This window comes from Hordeum vulgare, chromosome 3H, assembly GCF_904849725.1.
Source record: "Hordeum vulgare subsp. vulgare chromosome 3H, MorexV3_pseudomolecules_assembly, whole genome shotgun sequence".
Taxonomy (NCBI): domain Eukaryota; kingdom Viridiplantae; phylum Streptophyta; class Magnoliopsida; order Poales; family Poaceae; genus Hordeum; species Hordeum vulgare.
This window is the reverse complement of record NC_058520.1, coordinates 341,796,059-341,820,678: the sequence shown is the minus strand read 5'-3', so window position 1 is coordinate 341,820,678 and position 24,620 is coordinate 341,796,059. Positions and strand designations below refer to the sequence as shown.

Genomic DNA, 24,620 nt, shown 5'->3' with positions numbered 1-24,620 from the left:
TGAGCTGCTTGCGCAGCCAATCCTCCGGGGGCGACGGGTTTCGCGATTCCTGGGCCTTGTCGAAGCGCGAGATGAGTTTGCGTGGTTGCCCGTGGATTTGGAGCTCCAACTCGTGAGTCCCATCGCCGTCGCCTTGAGCCGTAGCATGAGGCGGTAGAAGGGATCGACGTAGTAAGTGGAGCTCCAGGCTGTGGTCACCGTATCATGGAACCCATGCATCCGAAGCCAGAACTCCTCAAAATGGAATTGTCAATGCGCATTGGGCATGGGCGAACAGTCAAGCAACAACGGTGAGTGGTCCGACACGACGGATGCGAGGCACCGAAGGTGCCATCTGCAATGCGCGTCTTCCCAATCCGAGGTGCATAGCACACGATCAAGGTGTACCAGAGTCGGCGGGGATTGCTCGTTCGACCACGTGTAGCACCGCTCTTTGAGATATATCTCCTTAAGCGCGAGGTCATTGGTGAGACGATGGAATTTTCCCATCATTCGTCTGTTGACGTTGCTCGTGTTCTTGTCCTCGTCACGGAGGATGAGGTTGAAATCGCCACAAACCAGCCAAGGCTCCGGACAGACTGCCCTGATCTCACGAAGCTCCTGCAAGAATGCGACTTTGTCGGCGTCGTCTTGTGGTCCGTAGACCACCGTATGCCACCACGGCATCCCAGTGGCCGTGGAAACCTTCGCGGTGAGTGCATTGGTGATGAACATTAGGTTCGGGATAAGACACGGCCCTGCTCCTCCACGCCAGCAGAATGTTGCCCCGCGTACCATGGGCCGGTAGGTACGCATAGTCATCAAACTCTAGGCCGAGTGTGTCAAGGACGACAGTCGAGTAGATCAACTCCATTTTCGTTTCTTGCAAGCATACAATGGATGCCCCACTAGTGTCCAGCAAGGACCGGATGGCATGACGGCGGGCACGCGCGTTAAGGCCGAGCACGTTCCATACAACTATCTTTAGGTCGTGATCCATGAAGATGGGATCGACTGGTAGCGTAATCTAGACTAAGCTAGTCCTCGCGCACAACGACGACGCATGCCGCGGCGGTCGCCGGTGACGCCATGCAGACTGGGATCTCACGATCAACCAGTGCAGCGATGGCCTTGATGACCGTCAGGGGGAGGGGCGCAGCAAACATGTCGTCATAGGCCTCCATCTCTGCGGCGTGATCTTCTGATCAAGCCCGATTATCCCGAACGTGCGCATAACCTGTACTTGGGCGCGTCGCGGGGCTGTAGGGGGCGCGCCCATAGCATAGGTGGCGGTCGCAGATCGCCCGCGGCGGGGGGGGGGGGGGGGGGGCGAAGTTGAGAGGCCAGCGTGGCTTCTTCCCTGGTGCCGGCAAAGCAGTGCTCAACTGTTTTGTCACAGCGAGCAGGAACTCCCCAAGCGTCCAGGATTGGGACATGGTACGCCCACGGGATCGTCGCAGCGTAATAGGCGGCGAAGCAAAGCGCTGGGCTTTGGGCATTCACGGCCTGGGCAGTTGGCGTTGACGGGTCTTCCGTTGACCTCGGCGGAGAGGGATGGGCTGCATGTCTTTGCAGAATCGTGACCGGGCCTCGTGTGTAATGGTCGGGAGTTGTCGTGGCAGAGGCAGACGGGAGCTCGGGCGTTTGGGCGGGAGATTTGGCGCCAAGGGGTGTCGCCTCCCCATCCAAAGCGTCGTGTGTGGGGGGCGAGTCCATCGACTGGTCAGCGGCGTCCAGCCCCACGTTGGGATTGGGTGGGGATGTATTGCCACTTTGTCCCGACAGGGCCGCTGACACGGCTGGCACCTCCCGCAGCGAGTCCTGCATATCGCTGGACAAGTCCAGATCCCGACAACCCGAAGCGTCAGGCGAACCAGGATGTGGCCCCGTTGAATCGTCGTTGGGATCGTGGCCAGACTCCAGATTCAAAATCCAAGACGGCTACGGGCCAACTCCAGCCTGTGCGGGGCTGACACGTGTCCCGACCGCGCCTGTCTGAGTGACCTCCGCGGCCGCAACAGCGTTGTGTGTCTGGCCAACTGTCAAGTTCTGCTTTAGCTTTCCTCTGCTTTTTCTTCTTCTGGCATGGTGAGGCGAGTTGTGAGTCACGTGCTGGCCGGGCCAGGGCAGCATGCCAGCTCTCGTCGGGATCGAGGGTGGCTGCGCCGTTGTGCCGGAACTGGCAAGCCACACCGGCGACATGGCCAGTCCGTCCGCCCGTGCCTGCCTTCCTGCGCACCAGCCCAGCTCGTCCACATCCATGCCGTCTGAACGGCCGGTGGCAGGAAAGTTCGTGTGTCTGCGCTTACGTGAAGGCATGATATAGGTATAATGTGAAGGCATGATATAGAAGTGATCGCACCTATGAACTTTGATTGCTCCTTTTTTTTGCATATAAACATATCACTTCTGTAACTATAAAAGTTTCAGTTTGCTGAAAGACAAAGTACGCGAATATACAGTTGCACGTTGTGAAATACGGAGTATATGTGAATGTGTGGACATGATCCTAAGTTTACAGTGCAAGAAATCCAAACTAAAGAATGTTGTTTGAACTTCCCTTACAGTATCAATAGCTGCCCTACTTGAGGAGCAAATTACATGATAATGCCCAAGAAAGCAAGGAAAGGTAACCAATCACTGATAAGCAATGCACTCACAGTTTAACACTTAAAATATAATTTAAAAAATACCAAGTCACAGGTACCATAAAGAAATTTATAGCACTTTAGCAAGAAAGGCTGAAGTAAAGAGTTATCTTCCACATGAAATGCAGTGGCACAATTGAGTAATTTTTTTGCTACGAATAAGTGATACCTGTGATTGCTGATTAGCATGTCAATAAGTCGATCTGGCCTTTCTTTATGCTTGTTAGCATAAACATTTATAGCAGCACCAAGAACCTATTAAAAGCAAGTGAACAAAAAGATCAGCAGAGCGTTTCACCAAGATCATTCCCATACAGTAATCAACCAAACAAGGATCTTATGTTGAAGTTTTAAATATTGGGCTTCGCTCCCGGGGGGAGTCACAACTAGCGTCTAGGGGTGTTGTATTATGTGTTATTTGTGGCCTTCCTTGCCCTACTACACGCCGGGTGTGTCCTTCTTGGGGCTTGTAATGACTCTTCTATGCAATGAGAAGCAAAGCTTTTGTGTTTTCTCAACAAAAAAATGATACAGCATATCCATTTTTCTACTGCAGAAGAAAATATGGAGCATCATCTACACATTTTGTACTGTGATACTTGAATTTCCTGAATGCCCGATGGAACATGCGGGAACATAGAAATATAACTGGATATACAGCGACATTTATAGAGTACTAGCGACACTTGGATATGTGACTCTTTGGATAAGTTGGGAACTCCAGACACAAATAATGTCATATGACATAGTGTGAACTCCAGACACAAATAATGTTATATGATATCGTGTATATCTACATAGGCTACACATTAGTTCCGCATCTGATGAGGTAAGTAACAACAAAGCAGAACTCAAACTTCCAAAAGATCCTCCCATGAACAATACAATCTACTACAAGAATATATATTATTTCTGAGATTGATAGCCTATAAGCAAAGCTGAAGGCTGCACACACAAAAAAAACACATAGTACACATCACCTGATCCCATTCATCATCTTCTATGGTTCCTCTTATGTTTTTCAAGAACTCCGTTAACTGGCCACCTTTTTTCCTCTCTGCGAGGGATGCTGCTACACCGGCATAAACATCCACAACTGAAAAGAATTTGTCTGTCAGTAACTCTGAGTATATAGATGCCACTTCCATACATTGTTCCCAAATAAGCATCAATTTTTAACATTAATTCTGAAAAATTAAGAGTAAACTAGATGATACCCCGCACATTGCGGAAGGAATATGTTGCAATATATTTCAATAAGATTTAGTTGCATGAAACATTTGGATTAATAATATATGAAAAAACTAAAAATACATATTATATATTCTATTGGATCATTGTATAATTGATTTTTTTATTGAATATAGGTAGTATAACATGACGGAATGTTTTCCGATGCATATTGGGTGGGCCTTTGAAGAGGTGGCATGTGTGCATGGCTTATGTTTGCATGTTGAAATAAAAAAAATAGTGGGGATCAAGTAATAATGAAAAAAAATCCTATGCATGTTGTGGTGGGCCTTTGATGAGGTGGCATGAGTGCATGTTGAGATAATAGAGATAGTGGGGATGAACTATTTAGGTATATAGGATGTGGAATATAAGTAACCTGGAAGATCAAACTCATGAAGCATTCTAAAAGCTAAATCAAAATGTTTTTCAGCCAGAGTTTCAACAACCATGCACCTTCGCCTGCAAATAATATGAGCTTATGTCAAACAAATAAGCACACCAGGCAATAAAAGATGGACTAGTCAAGTACTGGTGCATAAGGAAAAGCAAAGATCGGTAATGATACCAATCATAAAGATAATAAATTTAAAGACTTATCCCTGCAAGTGTCAGCAAAACTTTGATCTGGATACAACAAGATAGTTATTTATAGTAGATAATTCTTCATTGGCACTTAAAACAACGCAATAGAGGAAATTTAAAAGCTAAATCATGATGGGAAAATGTGAACTGTGTTAGAGTTATAATATAAGTCATGTACCCTTTTGTATTTATCCCAATATATAAGGGGTTTCCTGCATATAGTCCACCACCTGTACATGTATATATACTGGCCTATGACCTCATGGGAATACAAGTTGCTTTCCTAACATGGTATTAGAGCCTTAGGTTATTTTTTCGCACGCGCAACTCGTGCTCCGATCCAATCTCCACGCAGCCGCCGTCTGTCTGCTGCTACCTCTCTCGATCTCCTCCTACGGCTGCTTCTCGCAGGATTGAATCCTGCCGCAGGTGCCCACGCTGCCGAGTCTTCCTCCTCCTGCTGCTCCCGCAGGTTCTGCTCGTCTGTGCCTCGTGGCTCTGCTCCCCGTCCTGCCGCCGACTCCTCGTCTGCTCCCGCCGGCCCGGCTCGAAGCCTCCAGATCCCGCCGGATCGGATCGGGTGAGTGAGCTCGTCCCGCTCGAGCTCCCGGTCCAGCACGTCTAGGTCCATACTTGCTCTCATCACTGGCCCTGTTCGAAGCCTCCAGATCCCGTCACCGCTCCAGGTCAAACTCCCAGAAGCGGCTCCCAGACTAGCACTGCCAGGATCTGCCTGTTTCCCTGATCTAGTCTGATCTCCAGCTTGGATCAAGGCTCTGCTCCCGGTCGTGCTCTCCAGGTCGCGCCGTCCTCTGCACAATCCCGATCTGGATTCCAGGCACTGCTGATCCAATCCCGATCCGGATTAGAGCCCGTCACCACCAGCTCCCGATCCGGATTAGAGCCAGGCTCTACTACAAAACTACTGCCTGCTAGCTCCCGTCACCACCAGATCCCGATCTCATCGCGCCCCGCTGCTGAATTCGTCGGATTTCGCCGGATTCTCCTGTCTCGACGTGATCTCAAAAGAAAAAAAAAAAATGTCTGCTGCATCCGGCTACGTTGCTGTTCCTCGTTGTCCGGTGATCTTTGATGGCACTAACTACACCGAGTTCATTGGCTTCATGCGCATTCACATGCGTGGCATCCGCCTATGGGGTTTTCTTTCCGGCGAGGTCTGCTGTCCGCCATGTCCGGTTCCTCCCGTGGCTCCCACTCCGCCGACCCCACCGGCTCTTCCTGCGGATGCTTCTCAGGCCGCAAAGGATGCGACTAAGCTTGCTAATGAGGCCGCTGTGAGTGCTTATGATGAGAAGGTCTTGGCTTATGAGGAGGCTCTTCAGGTGTATCATGGTGCTCTGTCCGTTTACACCCAGTGGCTTGATGATGATGCTCGTGCTGCCGCTGTTCTCACTGCTAGTGTTCTGCCTCATTTTGCTTCTGAGTTTCTGGGCCTTCCTACTGTATTTGAGATGTGGACCCGCCTTCGTCAGCGCTATGAGCCCTCTGGTGATGCCTTATACCTCTCTGTGGTCCGTCAGGAGCATGCTCTTCAGCAGGGTGACTCTACTGTTGATGACTTCTATGCACAGAGTTCTGCTATCTGGCGCCAGCTTGATTCTCTCCGCAGTGCTGGTTGTCGTACTTGCCCCTGTTGCCAGGCTGTCCAGGCCGACTTGGAGTTTCATCGCGTCTACGAGTTCCTGTCTCGGCTCCGTAAGGAGTTTGAGCCCCGGCGTGCTCAGTTGTTTGCTCGTGGCCGTATTTCTCTCATGGAGGCACTTTCTGAGATTCGTGCTGAGGAGACTCGCTTACGTGGTGCTGGTTTGCTGGAGGTTCCCTCGGTGCTCGCTGCTCGGACTTTTTCTACGCCACCTGCTGCACCGACCCCTTCTCGCTCGAGTGCTCCGCCGCTCTTGCCCACTCCTTCTGGCGGCTCAGGTCGCCCCCGTCCACATTGTAACTACTGCAACAATGATGGTCATATTGAGTCCCACTGCTACACGAAGAAGAAACACTTGCGCAAGGCACGGTCATCATCTACAGCGACTTCGTCATCTACCTCGACAGCTTCAGCCATCGCTTTGACTGAGCAGGATATTCTGAGACTTAAGCGTCTGCTCGCTACTTCAGGTTCTTCCTCAACGGGTACTGCTGGTTCTGTGACTGAGGCTTCCCGCACTGAGCAACCACCTTCTACACAGTCAGGTACATCCCCATGGGTTCTGGACTCTGGAGCTTCCTTTCATATGACTTCTAATTCTTCCACTCTGTCCTCTCTTCGATCGCTTGATTCTCCTGTTCATGTCCTCACCGCTGATGGTACTCCCCTTCCTGTCGTTAGTAGAGGCACTCTTACCACTCCTTATTCTGTTCCTGATGTTGCTCATGTTCCTCGACTTACCATGAATTTGTTTTCCGCTGGTCAACTTGCTGATTCTGGTTGTCGTGTCATCCTTGACCTTGACTCTTGTTCTGTCCAGGACCGTCGCACGCACACTCTGGTTGGGGCTGGTCCTCGACGCCGTGATTCTGAGGGTCTTTGGGAGTTGGACTGGCTTCATGTTCCTTCCGCTGCCCACTCTATCGCCAGTTCTTCCGCTTTGGTCGCCTCGGCTACTGGTTCTTTCCAGCAGTGGCATCATCGACTTGGTCATCTGTGTGGTTCTCGTTTGTCGTCGTTAGTTCGTCGAGGTCTTCTGGGGTCTGTCTCAGGAGATGCCTCCTTAGAGTGTCAGGGTTGTCGTCTTGGCAAGCAGATTCAGTTACCATATCCACATAGTGAGTCAGTGTCTAAGCGTCCTTTTGATTTAGTCCATTCCGATGTATGGGGTCCGGCTCCCTTCGCTTCGAAAGGGGGTCATAAATACTATATTATTTTCATAGATGACTTCTCTCGTTACACATGGCTTTATTTCATGACTTCTCGTAGTGAGGCGTTGTCCATTTATAAGCGTTTTGCTGCCATGGTTCATACTCAGTTCTCTTCTCCCATTCGTGTGTTTCGTGTTGACTCCGCTGGCGAGTATATCTCTAAGATGTTGCGTGGTGTTCTTGCTGAGCAAGGGACTCTCTCAATTCTCTTGTCCTGGTGCTCATGCTCAGAATGGCGTGGCTGAGCGCAAGCATCGTCATCTTCTTGAGACGGCTCGTGCATTGATGATTGCTGCCTCTCTCCCGCCTCATTTTTGGGCTGAGGCCGTCTCCACCTCCACCTATCTCATCAATTTCCAGCCTTCCGCTGCTCTACAGGGTGGTGTTCCTTTCGAGCGTCTTTTTGATCGTTCTCCTGATTATTCGATGCTTCGCTTGTTTGGTTGTGTTTGCTATGTTCTTCTTGCCCCCCGCGAACGCACCAAACTGACCGCTTAGTCTGTTGAGTGTGTCTTCTTAGGCTATAGTGATGAGCATAAGGGCTATCGTTGTTGGGATCCTATCGGTCGTCGGATGCGTATCTCTCGGGATGTGACTTTCGATGAGTCTCGTCCCTTCTACCCACGCCCATCTTCCTCGACTTTTTCAGTGGAGGATGTCTCTTTTCTCACTTTTCCTGACACACCTATCACACCTGTCGAGCCTTTGCCTATTCGTTCCGCTCCCTCTGCTTCTCCACCTCCAGTCGATTTGTCGCCACCATCTTCCACGGTCTCCTCGTCTAGCATGTCACCGGAGTCTACACCTTCCTCTCCGGTGACTTCTTCGTCGTCACTCCCCGATTCTACCTTGGCAATTCCTCCTTCCATTGTTCCATCTTTTCCTCAGTGTTACACTCGTCGTTCACGTTCTGTGGATGCCTCTGTGGATGTGTCATCATCCTCATCTCAGCCTACTTATGGTTTGCGTTCTCGTCCTCGTCCGCCTGTTGATCGCTTTGGATTTTCCACCGTTGGTGCTGCTGTTCTTGAGCCGACTACTTATCATCAGGCTGTTGTTCATCCTGAATGGCAGTTTGCGATGGCAGAGGAGATTGCTGCTCTTGAACGTACTGGTACGTGGGATCTTGTTTCCCTTCCTCCCGGAGTTCGTCCCATCACTTGTAAGTGGGTCTACAAGGTTAAGACTCGCTCTGATGGTTCTCTTGAGCGTCACAAAGCTCGTCTTGTGGCTCGTGGTTTTCAGCAGGAGCATGGTCGTGATTATGATGAGACTTTTGCTCCTGTGGCTCATATGACCACTGTTCGTACACTTCTTGCCGTGGCCTCTACACGCCACTGGTCTATCTCTCAGCTTGATGTTAAGAATGCTTTTCTTAATGGTGAGCTGCGTGAGGAGGTGTACATGCAGCCACCACCTGGGTATTCTGTTCCTGGTGGCATGGTATGTCGTCTTCGTCGCTCTCTCTATGGCCTTAAGCAAGCTCCCCGTGCCTGGTTTGAGCGTTTTGCCTCTGTGGTGACTGCCGCTGGTTTTTACCCAGTGTTCATGATCCAGCATTATTTATTCACCTTTCTCCTCGTGGTCGGACTCTTCTTCTTCTCTATGTTGATGATATGGTCATCACTGGGGATGACCCCGAGTATATTGCCTTTGTCAAGGCCCGTCTTAGTGAGCAGTTCCTTATGTCTGATCTTGGACCTCTTCGCTACTTTCTTGGGATTGAAGTTTCTTCTACCTCTGATGGCTTCTTTATATCCCAGGAAAAGTATATCCAGGATCTTCTTGCTCGTACTGCTCGTACTGATGAGCGCATTGTTGAGACTCCTATGGAGCTCAATGTTCACCTATGCGCTACTGATGGTGATCCCCTGCCTGACCCGACGCGTTATCGTCATCTTGTTGGCAGTCTTGTTTACCTGGCTGTCACTCATCCGGATATTTCTTATCCGGTTCATATTCTGAGTCAGTTCGTCTCTGCTCCCACATCGGTTCACAATAGTCATCTCCTCCGTGTTCTCCGATATCTTCGGGGCACGATCTCTCACCGTCTATTCTTTCTCGCTCCAGTTCTTTACAGCTTCAGGCCTATTCGGATGCTACGTGGGCTAGTGATCCTTCAGATCGCCGTTCACTTTCTGCTTACTGTGTTTTTCTTGGTGGTTCTCTCATTGCCTGGAAGACGAAGAAACAGATTGCAGTTTCCCGTTCGAGTGCAGAGGCTGAGTTGCGAGCGATGGCTCTTTTGACGGCAGAGGTGACTTGGTTACGGTGGTTACTTCAGGATTTTGGTGTTTCTGTCACTACACCGACTCTACTCTTATCTGACAGTACAGGTGCTATTAGCACTGCGCGTGACCCTGTGAAGCATGAGCTCACCAAGCATATTGGCGTTGATGCTTTCTATGTGCGCGCTGCTGTGCAGGATCAGGTTATTGCTCTTCAGTATGTGCCTTCCGAGTTACAGTTGGCGGATTTCCTGACGAAGGCCCAAACTAGAGCACAACATGGCTTTTATCTCTCCAAACTCAGTGTTGTTCATCCACCATGAGTTTGAGGGGGGGTGTTAGAGTTATAATATAAGTCATGTACCCTTTTGTATTTATCCCAATATATAAGGGGTTTCCTGCATATAGTCCACCACCTGTACATGTATATATACTGGCCTATGGCCTCATGGGAATACAAGTTGCTTTCCTAACAAACTGGACATGACCATGCAATAATAGCAATCATCCAGGAGGGGTGTGTCTTTCAGATAACATGTGTAAGAGTGTACCCTCCTTCAAGAGCAGTTAAAATATATTTAACCTTAAAGGGCAAAGAAGTAGCACAAACCTCAGAGTTTCAGGATCAGTTGGATTTCCAAAAAGGGAGGTCTTCCACTGAGGCCCATCTACACTGTTGAGGGCCTTCACAACATCCATCTATGTATTCAACATATGCAACTCGATTAGCCTACCAATGTCTAAAAATGGACATCAAATCAGTGCAGAGCTAGAAAAAACTACATGCACGTTGGTTTATAATGATAGTTGGGTCCCAGAGAAACAGTCTCAAACATGAACAAAAAACATTATAGAAGGGAAATAAGCCATGTTCGCCCAGTAATTTATCTGCCTTGACAATTTTCTCACCTGATAGGAAACTCTGGTAGAAAATTTCATTATCATCTCTCGAGTTAGTTTTTCTGAAGCACTCTTATTGCGAGCTGTCCGTGATACCAATTTTGTAGCCTCAATTGTTCTATCTCGTACAGACAAGGCTTCCTCAAAATGTGTCTGCACTCATAAGAAGCGAGTATAAGAAACACACCAAACCATTACTGATTAATTATTATCAAGCCACTGTTCAAAATTACAATGTAAATATGCAATAGTCGGGTCCAAAAGAACCCAAAACGTCGGTCTATTTTTATAAGTATTTTTTTAATGATTAGACTTGCTTAAATAACATCCACAGTAGTCAAATGTAACACTGTTAGCACTATAGATGAGGCAAATCAAACTGCATATATGTCATGGTAGTATTTCACTGAAATTAGTTTATGCTATGCAAAGATGTCCATGAACAAATTCAACATCTATTTTTCAAGAGGGCACGAGATTTTTTTACAATGTTTTCTACTATTTTAGATTCCTTATGGAGCAGTGCAGACCACATTTAGTCTCCCTGAGAGTTACTCTATGAAAAGTGTTTTGCATAATGTTACACTAGAGGCCTGTTCGGATGTCCTCCACTCCGCATCTCCACTCCCGGAGTTGGAGGAGCAGCAGGTAAAAATTGCAGAGCTGGACAAGAGGTACTCCGCAGATTCTCAGATTTCATGGAGCTGGATGGTTACCGAACAGCTCCTAGATCAGTGCAAGTCCTGGAAACAGCCTCTTGCAGAAATGTAGGGAAAGGCTGCGTACAATAGACCCAAAGTGGTCGGACCCTTCCCTTGACCCTGTGCAAGCAGGAGCTACATACACCGGGCTGCCCTTTACACTAAATCAGTGCACTAGAAAGCAGGCTTTGCTGTCAAATGACTGCAACAGTACAGGGTGCTACTATTCACCTGTAAGTTTACATTTCTATGCGCAGCATAAGAATGTTGCACAAAAAGAAAAACTGCATGTTGCACAAAATCTCGAACTAAGTGCTAACGTTTCTAGACCCTCATGTGACTGAAGCTGCTGGCTCGGATTGTTACCACATGATACGTAACCCTAGGTCCAAGAAGTGCTTCTTCATGGTGGCACCACATGGAGGTTGAACTATGCATTAAATTAAAGAGTCTAATTTGAGCATAACACTTAAGTACCAAGTCTTTATTTTAGAAAAGAGTCACAAGTAGTATAACTGGATGGTGTCATACTAGTTGACACTTACACGGTTACACCCCATTATTCAAAACAACTTTATGAGTTTCCGTATAGTGCTACACAAATTAGTGGATGCAACCCATGCTATATCATCTGCAGTGTGCCCCTGCAAATGTTTACAAAAAGATATGACCTCTTGTGACCTGTACGAAAAAGAAATTCATCACAAATGGTAGAACTATTTGATGATCTTTTTGTAAGTGCAAGTGCTTTAGCATGACCTATATCCATGACTTCTTTTTGAGATTTTATGGTAACTCGGAAGACCAGAGAGGCAGAGGGAGGGGGAAGGGGGGAGCATAGGGTTGCACGAGGACTGGCAACTAGTTGCCAAATTTACTCTCTGAGTAACTGAGTTACTTCTACAGGAATGCTGATTTACAGGGATCCTGTTCAGCTAAGTGGACTGGATATTATACATGCCCAAAGTCCTAATACGAACAAGAAAAACAAGCCAAACCGGTCAGCTCAATTTGATTGTTTTCGGTACTGTATGGAGAATGTGTATTTTTATGCTTCCACTCTTTTTGGTGAAAAGCAGGAAAATTTTAGTAACAGGCAAACTAGACAAAATAAAGAACTCCAGAGACTCCTGATCAACCTGGCCCACTGCCAAACTGGCGTAGTGACTCCAAACCAGCTCCGCCACATGCTACACCAACAGCCTAGTTATCTAACCATAGCATTAGCAGCCAAGGTCTGCTCCTTCTGCCGTCCCCGTGACACCGCCTCCGCGTCTCTAGGTCCCCGTGGCAAATAAATTGCTCCACTACCACTACTGTAGATGTACAGAGTATCAGCCATGCACCATGCATGCTGCCGTAATTACGCATCATAAGACAGTGACGTGCTGTCATTCACAGGGGTAGCTCCTTTCTCCTATTTATTTACCATGGTTGGACTTACTCTCTTTTTACCGGCAAAAAACAGAGACCCGTTTTCTTCATGTCTCGCGTCTAGGTCCACTTTTTATGGTGTATTGTGGGAACCTTTTGGGTGATAAGAGTGTCAAAAGTACATATTGTGTTTAAGTTTGGGTAATCAGAGTGTCAAAAGTATATATTGTGTTTAAGCTAGAGATAAGGAGTTAAAGATATAATAGGTTTAAACAATGTACGGCTCCAATTCTCTCTCCCTCACATTGAACTCTACATATACCTGAATCAATAAGTACCAAAGAAAAAGTAAACGTCTTTAATTAAGCCGGCCTAATAGAAATGGCCGTGTTGCAAATAGGGCTGCCAAGTTCATGTATAAAGAGAAAGCGAGGTGCGCCAATTAACTCTTGCTGAGTCCAACCGGCATTGATAATCTGGTATTTTAAAAAGAAAATCAAGCGATAATTGAGCAGTTCTTGCTGATATGCATTTTATCTAGATTTTGGCGTGCACCTCCCTGTCTTCTTCGGGTGGCACTGTTTGGATTTTGTTTTGATAGACACGCTAATTTCTCTCCCGTTGCAACGCACAGGCATACGTGCTAGTACGTACTCATGTCAAGTGACCTTTTCTAGAGTAGAGATTACAAGTTGTTGCCATATAAAATTTGGTAAATATGTCAGTTACAGAAACCATAAGGGAACACTTTGATATTTACCGAGACTGAACTATATTGTCAATGTGCCATATCTAACGGAGCTGCATAGAGAGTGTTAGAGTACTATATATGTAGCCATGTAACCTTGCTCTGATACCATGTTAGGAAATATGCAACTTGTATTTCCAGGTACAGGACCGTCACACTGGTGCTCTTCTTGGTGCTGGCCCCCGGCGCCGTGACTCTCAGGGTCTCTGGGAGCTTGACTGGCTTCACCTTCCATCCGCTGCCACCGCAGCCAGTCTCTCCACCTCTGTTGCCTTGTCTACCAGCTCTTTTCAGCAGTGGCATCATCGCCTTGGTCACTTATGTGGCTCTTGTCTCTCATCCTTAGTTCGGCGTGGTCTTCTTGGATCCGTCTCTGGCGGTGTGTCTTTAGACTGTCAGGGTTGTCGGCTTGGTAAACAGGTTCAGTTACCTTGTCTTCATAGCACATAGCGAGACTGTGTCTCAACGTCCTTTTGACCTTGTTCACTCCGATGTCTGGGGTCCAGCTCCCTTTGCTTCGAAGGGATGTCATCGCTACTATATTATCTTTATAGATGATTTCTCTCAACATACGCGGATATATTTCATGTCTTCTCATAGTGAGGTCTTATCTATCTATAAGCGTTTTGCTGCCATGGTTCACACTCAGTTCTCTTCGCCTATTCGAGTGTTTCGTGCTGACTCTGCTGGAGGCTATATCTCCAAGATGTTGCGTGGATTTCTTACTGAGCAGGGTACCCTTGCTCAGTTTTCTTGTCCTGGTGCTCATGCTCAGAATGGCGTGGCTGAGCGCAAGCATCGTCACCTTCTTGAGACGGCTCTTGCGATGATGATCGCTGCCTCTCTTCCGCCTCACTTTTGGGCTGAGGTTGTCTCCACTTCCACCTATCTCATCAATCTTCAGCCGTCCACTGCTTTGCAAGGTGGCGTTCCTTTCAAGCGGCTTTTTGATTGTTCCCCCGATTATTCGACGCTTCGTTTGTTTGGTTGTGTTTTCTATGTTCTTCTTGCCCCTCGCGAACGCACCAAACTGACCACTCAGTCTGTTGAGTGTCTTCTTAGGCTATAGTGATGAGCATAAGGGCTATCGTTGTTGGGATCCCATCGATCGTCGGATGCGTATTTCTCGGGATGTGACTTTTGATGAGTCTCGTCCCTTCTACCCGCGCCCATCTTCCTCGATCTTTTCAGTGGAGGATATCTCTTTCCTCACTTTTCCTGACACACCTATCACCCCCATCGAGCCTTTGTCTATTCGTTCTGCTACATTTGCCTCTCCATCTCTTGCCAATTTGCCGCCACCATCTCCCACGGTTTCCTCACCTAGCATGTCACCGGATTCTGCACCTTCATCTTCGATGACTTCTTCGTCTCCACCCCCGATTCTACCTTGGCGATTCCTCCTTGTATTCTTCCATCTTTTCCTCAGTATTTCACTCGTCGTTCACGTAATGTGGATGCCTCTGCGGATGTGTCGTCCTCCTCGTCTCAGCCTACCTATGGCTTGCGTCCTCGTCCTCGTCCTCGTCCGCCTGTTGATCGCCTTGGATTTTCCACCGCTGGTGCTGCTGTTCTTGAGCCAACTTCTTATTGTGAGGCTATTGTTCATCCTGAATGGCAGTTTACGATGACAGAGGAGATTGCTGCTCTTGAACGCACTGGTACATGGGATCTTGTTTCTCTTCCTCCCGGTGTTCGTCCCATCACTTGTAAATGGGTCTACAAGGTTAAGACTCGCTCCGATGGTTCTCTTACAAAGCTCGTCTTGTGGCTCGTGGCTTTCAGCAGGAGCATGGTCGTGATTACGACGAGACTTTTGCTCATGTGGCCCATATGACCACTATTCATACACTTGTCGTGGCCTCTACACGCCACTGGTCTGTATCTCAGCTTGATGTTAAGAATGCCTTTCTTAATGGTGAGCTACGTGAGGAGGTGTACATGCAGCCACCACCTGGGTATTTTGTTCCTGATGGCATGGTCTGTCGTCTTCGTCGCTCTCTCTATGACCTTAAGCAAGCCCCCCGCGCCTGGTTTGAGCGTTTTGCCTCTGTGGTGACTGTCGCTGGTTTTTCAGCAAGTGCTCATGATCTGGCATTGTTTGTCCACCTTTCTCCTCGTGGTCGGACTCTTCTTCTCTATGTTGATGACATGATGATGACCCCAAGTATATTGCCTTTGTAAAGACCCGTCTTAGTGAGCAGTTTCTTATGTCCGATCTTGGACCTCTTCGCTACTTTCTTGGGATTGAAGTCTCTTCTACCTCTAATGGCTTTTTTATATCCCAGGAAAAGTATATCCAGGATCTTCTTGCTCATACTGCTCTTACTGACGAGCGTATTGTTGAGACTCCCATGAAGCTCAATGTTCACCTCCGTGATACTAATGGTGACCCCCTGCCTGATCCGACGCGTTATCGTCACCTTGTTGGCAGTCTAGTCTATCTAGCTGTCACTCGTCCGGATATCTCTTATCCGGTTCATATTCTGAGTCAGTTTATCTCCGCTCCCACCTCGATTCACTATAGTCACCTCCTTCGTGTTCCCTGATATCTTCGGGGCACGATCTCTCACTGTCTATTCTTTCCTCGCTCCAGTTCTTTACAGCTTCAGGCCTATTCGGATGCTACGTGGGCTAGTGATCCTTCAGATCGCCGTTCACTTTCTGCTTACTGTGTTTTTCTTGGTGGTTCTCTCATTGCCTGGAAGACGAAGAAACAGACCGCAGTTTTCGTTCGAGTGCAGAGGCTGAGTTGCGAGCTATGGCTCTTTTGACGGCAGAGGTGACTTGTGTTAGGAAGTATTAGTATTAGTCTAGGAGTCCTTATTAGTCTATTAGTATTAGTCTAGGAGTCCTTATTAGTCTATGTTTACTTTCCTTGCACCTCAAGTCTTGTGTAATATATATATGCCCCTTGGGCCTTCAATAAACATAAGTTGCTTTCCTAACATGGTATCAGAGCCTTAGGTTATTTTTTCGCACACGCAACTCGTGCAGATCCAATTTCGCGCCGCCACCAACCTCCTCTTGGCCGGACGCTGCCTCCCCTCGCAATGCCGCCATCTTCCTCTGGTCGTCTCGCGCTGCTCTCCCTCCCCCTTCACGCGCCCTGCCCAGGTCCTTCCAGATCAGGAAATTGGGCCGCCCCAGTCAAGGCTGCCTCCAGATCGGGCTGGTTTTGCACCCTCCAGAGCCAGATACCGGATTGGCTCGGTCAACGCCGTCATGGCATCTGCTCGGTTCTCACCAACCGCCCGCCCGTTCTCTGCTACGTACCTGGCTGCTTTGTTCAGATTCGCAGGCTTCCGTGCTCGCGATCTGGCCGTTGGGCTCGATCTGCTGTCCTCCAGCCGGATCCCGCCGCCAGCCGCCGTCTCTCGTGATCTTCAGTCGGATTTTGTCGCCGGCCGCCGTGTTCCACTGCTTCCAGCCGGATCTTGCAGCAGATCGCGGTGTCTCGTCTCCAACAGGATTATAGGCAACGGACAAGGATCTAGTACGGGTGTTGTTGCTCTCCTCGTTTGGCTGTTCTACGTACTGCATCTAGCTGGTGTTGTTGCCTGATTTTGTGTGCGTGTGATTTCATCTGTACGTGGGCACTTGGTCTGCTGCTGCTAGTCTGCTGTTTTCCGTCATGGTTCTCTTCCGCTGCTACCGCATCTAGTTTCATATATGCTTTTCAGTTTTTTTTCCCGCTGCGTCCACCAAATCCGTTGATATTTTGTGTTTTCTCATGCTATGCGAGTCCACCATACCTTAGTCCGTCAGCCTTTATCCGGTCCTGATCCTTTCTATGCAACTTTTGTGGCATATTTGCCCTTGTTGTTTTCTATAGGATTTTCTGGACTTCTTTTGCATTGTCGATCTACGTCCATCATGTCTTATCCGCCGAGCTTCTTTCGCCGACGGTTGTCGTGGACTATGATTTTCCGCGCAATGCTTTATTCCTCTTGATGTGCAATCTTCTTTTGACAACCCATCTTCTCTTGATACTTATCTTGTATCTTCGAGTGATGCGGTGTCTACCTCTGCTATTGCATACGCTTTGCATTTGAAGGGGGGTGTTAGGAAGTATTAGTATTAGTCTAGGAGTCCTTATTAGTCTATTAGTATTAGTCTAGGAGTCCTTATTAGTCTATGTTTACTTTCCTTGCACCTCAAGTCTTGTGTAATATATATATGCCCCTTGGGCCTTCAATAAACATAAGTTGCTTTCCTAACAACTTAGTTACGGTGATTACTTCAGGATTTTGATGTTTCTGTCACTACACCTACTCTGCTCTTATCTGATAGTACTCTGCTCTTATTTGACAGTACAGGTGCTATTAGCATTGCGCGCGATCCTGTGAAGCATGAGCTCACCAAGCATATTGGTGTTGATGCTTTCTATGTGTGCGCTGGTGTGCAGGATCAGATTATTGCTCTTCAGTATGTGCCTTCCGAATTACAGTTGACAGATTTTCTGACGAAGGCCCAGACTAGAGCACAGCATGGCTTCTATCTCTCCAAACTCAGTGTTGTTAATCCGCCATGAGTTTGAGGGGGGGGGGGGGGGGGGTTAGAATACTATATACTATATATGTAGCCATATAACCTTTCGTATTTACCCTATTATATAAAGGGTTTTCTGCATATTACACACCTGTACATGTATATATACTGGCCTATGGCCTCCTGGAAATACAAGTTGCATATTTCCTAACAAAGACCAACTACTGCATTATAACACATTGATAATGAAAATCATAATACCTTGGCATGTCCCAAATGCTTCAGAGATTCCTCTTGGGACATTGAGTTCATGAATAACTGAATACAACAAAGGCCAGAAGCCACATGATCACCTTTTAGAACCTGATACACCATGTTTCAATGTAAATATTAATTAGCGCGAAAGCAGTGGACTTCAAAGGAAGTGACACAAAGGAAAATTTGATGATAGTACCAGAAAATTGTAAAGATAATTATAGTGCCGATGCATTTCACAGTAGTTACAAATGCGGGTGAGAACAGTGTTCATGTACTGAATCACAGTTGTGTCATGATACGTCGGGGATTGAGTTATTGCCAATATTGTATCCTCCAATACAGACATAGCACCATATCCAAGACATAGATCACACAGGTCATCAATTGTCCCATAATCAGTTGTTAAAGGATCATTCCGAGGAACTGAAGACAAAGATGTTTCCCCTTCTGCGTTTGGTTCACTGGATGGAAAGAATAGAGAGCATGCTTCTGCATAATGGCCATGCCTGAACATGAAAGCAAGCATTTGTGGGCGAGCATACTGCAAGTATCCGAAAGAAACCATTAATCACAAATTCAAAAGGACTTGGGCAAACCATACAATCCACTGGCTAAAATAAATTCAGAAGGACTTGGGTAAACTAAAACCTGAACAGGGTTCAAGAGTGGCTTTAATTGCCACCGTAAGAAATGGTCATCACAATGATGAGCAGGATGCCAGGAACAAAAATTAGGTGTTTACAGTTATTACAGGTACAACAATTATTTGTTGCATGTTGGAACTGCAGAGTCTAGAAAATGTAAAGAAAACTCTAGGGTAAACCTTGTATGCCAAAATTTGAGCTATTAAAGAAAAATAGGAACACCTTTGAAGGAGGACAAATCTTACTTCCTGTAAGTAATGAATACACTCTGCATATCGGACGCTATCAAGATTGCTGCGAGGACCATCTTCAAGGTATGAGCTAGCAGACGAAAATTGGCTATCTAGAGAATCTCTGGATTGCCTGGACCTCTCAGATCGTGGGAATGTGGATGGCATATATAGAACATTAAGATAAGAATCAGCAGAAAGGGAATCATCGAAGATGGTTGCTGCACTTTTTGCTACATGTTCATACCTGCAATGTAAGTTTGATAGCAGTTACTTAAAAAGAGAAAAAACACATATCTCTTAATTGGAATTAATAATGCCAGGGAGCTGGTAAATAAGTTTTCAGTTCAGGGGCACTACTACCAACCAGTTCTTGACCTAAAGCACTAATACCAGAACTAGAGAAACAAATAAGTCTAGCAAAAAAGGTTAACTGCTGAGTTCATGAATATGAAATATACATCATAAATATGGTTATTCAATGACCAGAATAACTTAGGCAATTTTACTTTGCTCCGTGCAAGAACATTTTGTTAGAAGTTTCAAAAGATGAAACACAATTGATGTTAATCCCTTACATAGAGCGGACAGAAGAAACATCAACAGGAGGACCTCCTTCAATTGTGTTAATGATATCAAGGACAACAGGAGGTGCATCACCTTTGAACTGTTGAAGAGCTTGCCTGGAAAAGAAATGCAATACAAATGAAGGTTTGTACAACAGAAAGTATCACCATGGTTGACAAGTTCAAGGATAGAGTCATTGACCATGCTAACATAAAGCAAAGACTCGAGAGTGCCCGAGGTCAGCTATTGCAACCTCATATCTGACAGTCTGGATGTAAGCAATACCAATTCCTACAAAAAATCCAATGCTCCATCTGTATGCAACAGTTCTAGAGTGCTTATTGCTATGACAAATTGACGACAATCAACCTACTTCACCATATTTCTAATGAATAATGATAAAGGACGATTGCAGAAAAAAAAATGTGCAATTTTATGCAAGAATTTTTTTCTTTAACTATTAGGTTTCACATATTCTTAGACAGCTATACTAAAAGAGCATACCACTCCATCTGCAACCCTATACACATTTAGGGCCTGTTTGGTTCATGTCCTCGGCTTCGCGCCTGGTAAAATTTGATGCCTGGTGTTGGCCTGAGAAAAAGAAGATTTTTGCCTGTCCAGGCATGTGTGCACACATGATGTTTGGTTGAGGACCTGGCCTGGGACAAACAATTAAACAATAAAAAATAGATTTGAAGGCTGATTTGACAGAAAGTGCAGCATGCAAGTACTAATGAGACTATAACTGCGCCTGCCTGGAGCCCAGGCGTCTGCTCCCGTCGGCCTGGACGAGGCTAAGCAATCTGCCTGGGAGCTAGCCAGGCTAATCTAGCTGCAACAAGCTCCAGGCCAGGGACGTGTCCGTGAATCCAGGTAGCCAACCAAATAATGTCCAGGCATATCTCAGGGATATCTCAGGCCAGGCGAATTTGTCCCAGGATTGCAACCAAACTGACCCTTAGCAACCAGTGCGAGATCACTACACGATAAGGAACTTGGAAGAACTAAATGATGAGAAACGTTCATCATCCTCTTTTTTTCGAGAAAATGCAAAAGCTTTGCGTTTCATTTCAATGAAAAGATAGGGGAGTACAATCCTCCTAGGAGGCTGAGGGTACATGGGTCATGAGCCCGATCAGTGGACGTCACAGGATGTGGGTAGGGACTGCCCTGAGCCGCAGTGCTCCTGCTTGTGCCCAACATTTGGCCTCATCTTGAATCCTATCCACAAAAATATCGATCGAGGGTCGCGCGTTGTCGAAGACACGTTCGTTCCTGTGCTTCCAGATCATCCATGGGACAAGCATGGCGATGGATTGCAGGCCCTTGCGCAGCGCCTGGGGAGTCTGCCCTTTCACCCTCTGCCACCAGTCCATCAGTGTGGGTTCATTGGCTGGAGGCTGGACAGGTATGCGTGTCCAGGCTAAAATGTCATGCCAAGTCTGCTGGGCGAACGGGCGGGCCAGTAGCAGGTGCTGGATGGTCTCCGGGGCCTGATCGCATAGCAGGCATCTGGGGTGGTGTTCTAGGCCGCAGCGGGTGAGCCTCGCCGCCGTCCAGCATCGGTCCCGGTTGGCTAACCAATGAAAGAGCTTCCACGAGGGGCAATGCGTGGATCCATGGAATGTCGCGCCGTAGCAGGATTGTGCCGAGTATGCACCATCGGTCGTCCAACTCCAAAGCATTAGGTTAGGCTCATCTGTGAGGGTGATCTGCTGCACGGCCTACCAAAGCTGCAAGTATTGCCCAATCTATGGATCCCAAGGACCCCTTGGATGTCACGGGCCCATGAGCTGCCCGCCAGCCCCTCCGCCATTGTTCTTGTTTTGCGTCGTCACTTGGGGATGCACTGATAGAGCGCCGGTGCAAATTCACGTACCGACCACCCGTGCAGCCAGCGGTCCTCCCAGAATAGAGCAGTCAGTTCGTTCCTGATGGCCATGATCGTGGAGGCAAAGAATAGCGCTCTCTCCTCCCGTGAGAATTGCAGATCAAGTCCTTGCCATGCGCGGTCTTCGTATGTGCGGGCATACCACAGCCATCGCAGCCTCAGTGTTAGTCCTACGCGCTCCAGGTCGCATATTCCCAATCCACCATACTCCAACGGGCGGCACACGTGGTGCCAGTTGACGTGGCAGTGCCCACCATATGCGGCGGCGCGCCGAGCCCAAAGGAATCCTCTCTGGAGCTTCTCTAGTTGCTTGAGGGTCTTCTTTGGTGGTGCAAACGCGAGCAGTTGGTGAACCGGAATAGCGCTCAGTACCGATTTGACCAATATTAGGCGTCCGATCTTGTTCATTAGCCACGCCTTCCGGGTCGGGAGCCTAGCTGCCACAGAATCGACGAGGGGCTGTACTTGGGCAGCGGTGGGGTGGCGCAACGTGAGAGGGATGCCAAGGTAGGTGATCTGGAGCTGGTCTGGTACAGCTGAACGGCAGCCTGCCCCGACCTCCCCTACAGCCGCCCCCCGCCTCCCCCGACCTCCCCTACAGCCCCCCGCCTCCCCCGTGGGGCGGCGCCGCCCCGCACCGGGGAGCCCCCGCATGGAGTGGGGACGAGCGGCTGCCGGTGAAATCGGTGATCCAACTTCGGTCGTGGCGGGTGACGACAGCGCCTACGCGTCGTTACCTTCTTGAAGGCGTCACCTTTGCAGTCTCCGTCTTCCCACTCGCAGTCCAGTCAGTGTCGGGCTGCTTTGGCACCGTGGTGGTGCTTCGGCCGTTCAGGCGGCGGCAGCTGGATCCTTTGATCGTAGTCTCCAGCAAAGAAGGCGGCGACCCGTGCACAAGAAGCTGGATGGAGTTCTCTGAACAGATCTAGGTGAAAACCTGCTCTTGGCTAGATGCCAAGGCCGGCGATGGCGACGCTCTACGGCGTCGTTCCCTTCTTGAAGGCATCGCCGAGGAGAAGTTCTAGACCACTATCTGCTACCTTCGGGGGAAACCCTAGATCGATAGATCAGAAGACGACGGCGCGCTTGTGTCGTCTCCCCCTTGGGGGCGTCATTCTTGGAGGTGTACGTGGGTTCGGTGGACCAGTGGATGTTTTCTTCGGTGGTGCGGTGCTTCATCCTCCACATTGAAGGCGACGGATCTCGATGGCGTGGCGCCCAGGTGATTAGGCGTCTGATGTGCGAGGATGGACTCGCGTAGGAGGGCGACGCTGTCTGGCGTCGTGGTGGCATCCACGGCAACTAGACCGGGCAAGGTGGATGCGTCAGTACAGTTCTGAAGATGGATTGATGGCAGTTGGTGGCGGCAACCTCTGAGTGTGCGTCGGACCGGTGGGTGCCCCATACCCGGCAGGTGGCTTGGTTGGGGCATCAGGTCTTAGATGTTAGGTTTGGCTGCGAGGTCTCTTTGGTATTAGGCCCAGACTATCAGCATCCCTTCATCAACTGTATAGAAGTAGCGACATATGTTGTCTAGACGGTGGCTTCAGTCTTACTGATGTATTACTTTGTAAGATCTTTGTGAATAATTAATAAAATGGTTGCATGCATCGCTCAGATGCAGAGGCCGGGGGTCTTCCTCCTTTTCTAAAAAAAAAAGTTGATCTGGAGCTCCACCACCGAGCATCCCACTTGGGTAATCATCGCGGCAGTGCTTGGGTCGCCGTGGAGGATAGTTACCGAGCTTTTGGTGTAGTTAACCCGTAGGCCGCTAGTGTTGCCGAACAGGGTCAATATACCCTTGACGGCTTCCACATCGTCTGGTGTAGCGTGGCAGAAGATCATCACGTCGTCGGCATAGGGTGAGATAGCCGGGATGGTTCGCCGTGGGTGCAGCTCATGCAGGATGCCATAGTCGTGGGCACGGCGAATGAGGCGGCCCAGGGTGTCCACGGCAAGCACGAAGAGTTGCGGGGACACGGGGTCACCTTGACGCAGCCTGCATCTATGCCAGATTGGCGGCCCTGGCTCGCCGTTGAGCAGGATCCTGGTGCTGGATGTCGATAGCAGGATAGCGATCCACTCTTGAAATCGAGGCCCAAACCCGTACTGCTCGAGGACCTCAAAGAGGAAGAGCCATGACAAGGAGTCAAAGGCCCCAAGTGTGAGGTCTGGTTTGAGCATAACTCTCGGGCCCCCAAGTTGGTGCAGCTGCTTCAGCGATTGCCTGACGAGGACGAAGTTGTCCTGTAGGCTTTGTCGCAGGATGAATGCATTCTGGTTGCGGTTCATCATCCTCTAATGTCTTCTTTTTCCTGAAGGCAGTGTTTTTTTATCTATTTGTTTCCTTGATTTCTTTTGTATTTCTAACTAAATCTTCCATTTCTTTTGCAGGCAGGCACTTATAGAGAAAGTGAGAAACAACAAAGAAGAGTTTCCCCTTACTTAAATTTCACACGGGCTTGAGCGTAGTGTTCCATTCGAACTAGAGCATGGCCCCATGCAACCCACACTGGAAAAGCATCAATCTGAAATTGATCGCGACATTAAATTACCTTATCATCACTGTTATGAAAATTATAAAGTACAGACAGAAACAAGCTGTAATATTCACCTTGCACTTCTTAGAAGTATATACAGCCATGCTGTATCGCTCATCACTGACCAGCCTGTCACGTAGACTAGTTGAAGACTCTTTGCCAGCAATATCATCAAGTGATGCAATAATACCTGATCCCAACAGGCTTTGAAGAAGTTCGGCACGCCCTAGCCACATATCTGCTTGAGCAAGGAGATCAGACAGCTCATCTTGATGTTGGACCCCGGTGCTTGAACTGCCAGCGTCCACAGAAACATCGTCAGCATCTCTACTTCTTTCAGAGCCACTTGACAAATCACTACTCCCACTGAGCTTTTTTAGTAGATTTTTTGCATAAGAGATTGCCTGATGGAATGTCATTGATGTTAATCTACCAAGTTATGATACTCAAAAGTACCATGCTGCTAGTTCTTTTTCATACCTGCACATAAGTTTCCGTTGCATGATAAGCCCGGGCTACATTGTCCATAGATGCATTGAGAGGCAACTGTAGGGAGCTTAGTACAACCTTCATCTGAGTAACACACAGTTCAAGTGCACCTTTTCCGGCTACTGACACATCGGTGCACAGTGAAAGCAATGCCTAGAATTTGATTCACAAAGAATTACACAAATAGTTGACAGAAAATTGACACTATCACTTATGTACACTTCAGAAGTTGCTTCATAT

The 24,620-nt window shown here is 48.0% G+C and overlaps 1 protein-coding gene across 3 annotated transcripts in view; it reads right to left on the bottom strand.

Annotated features, from left to right (window-relative positions):
- LOC123443805 overlaps positions 1-24,620 on the bottom strand; it is a 55,472-nt gene that overhangs the window by 9,926 nt on the left and 20,926 nt on the right. For 2 of the 3 annotated variants that reach the window (XM_045120337.1, XM_045120338.1), the window contains 12 exons: positions 24,372-24,533; positions 23,966-24,295; positions 23,797-23,879; positions 19,469-19,573; positions 18,906-19,137; positions 18,213-18,557; positions 18,020-18,121; positions 10,454-10,597; positions 10,155-10,243; positions 4,237-4,319; positions 3,608-3,723; positions 2,797-2,882 (listed from right to left, as the gene is read on the bottom strand). In XM_045120337.1, the coding sequence (XP_044976272.1) occupies positions 2,797-2,882; positions 3,608-3,723; positions 4,237-4,319; positions 10,155-10,243; positions 10,454-10,597; positions 18,020-18,121; positions 18,213-18,557; positions 18,906-19,137; positions 19,469-19,573; positions 23,797-23,879; positions 23,966-24,295; positions 24,372-24,533 (1,877 nt within the window). Of the gene's footprint in view, positions 1-2,796; positions 2,883-3,607; positions 3,724-4,236; positions 4,320-10,154; positions 10,244-10,453; positions 10,598-18,019; positions 18,122-18,212; positions 18,558-18,905; positions 19,138-19,468; positions 19,574-19,961; positions 20,120-23,796; positions 23,880-23,965; positions 24,296-24,371; positions 24,534-24,620 lie in introns of those variants that run through there. The other variant, XM_045120339.1, reaches the window with a different exon arrangement.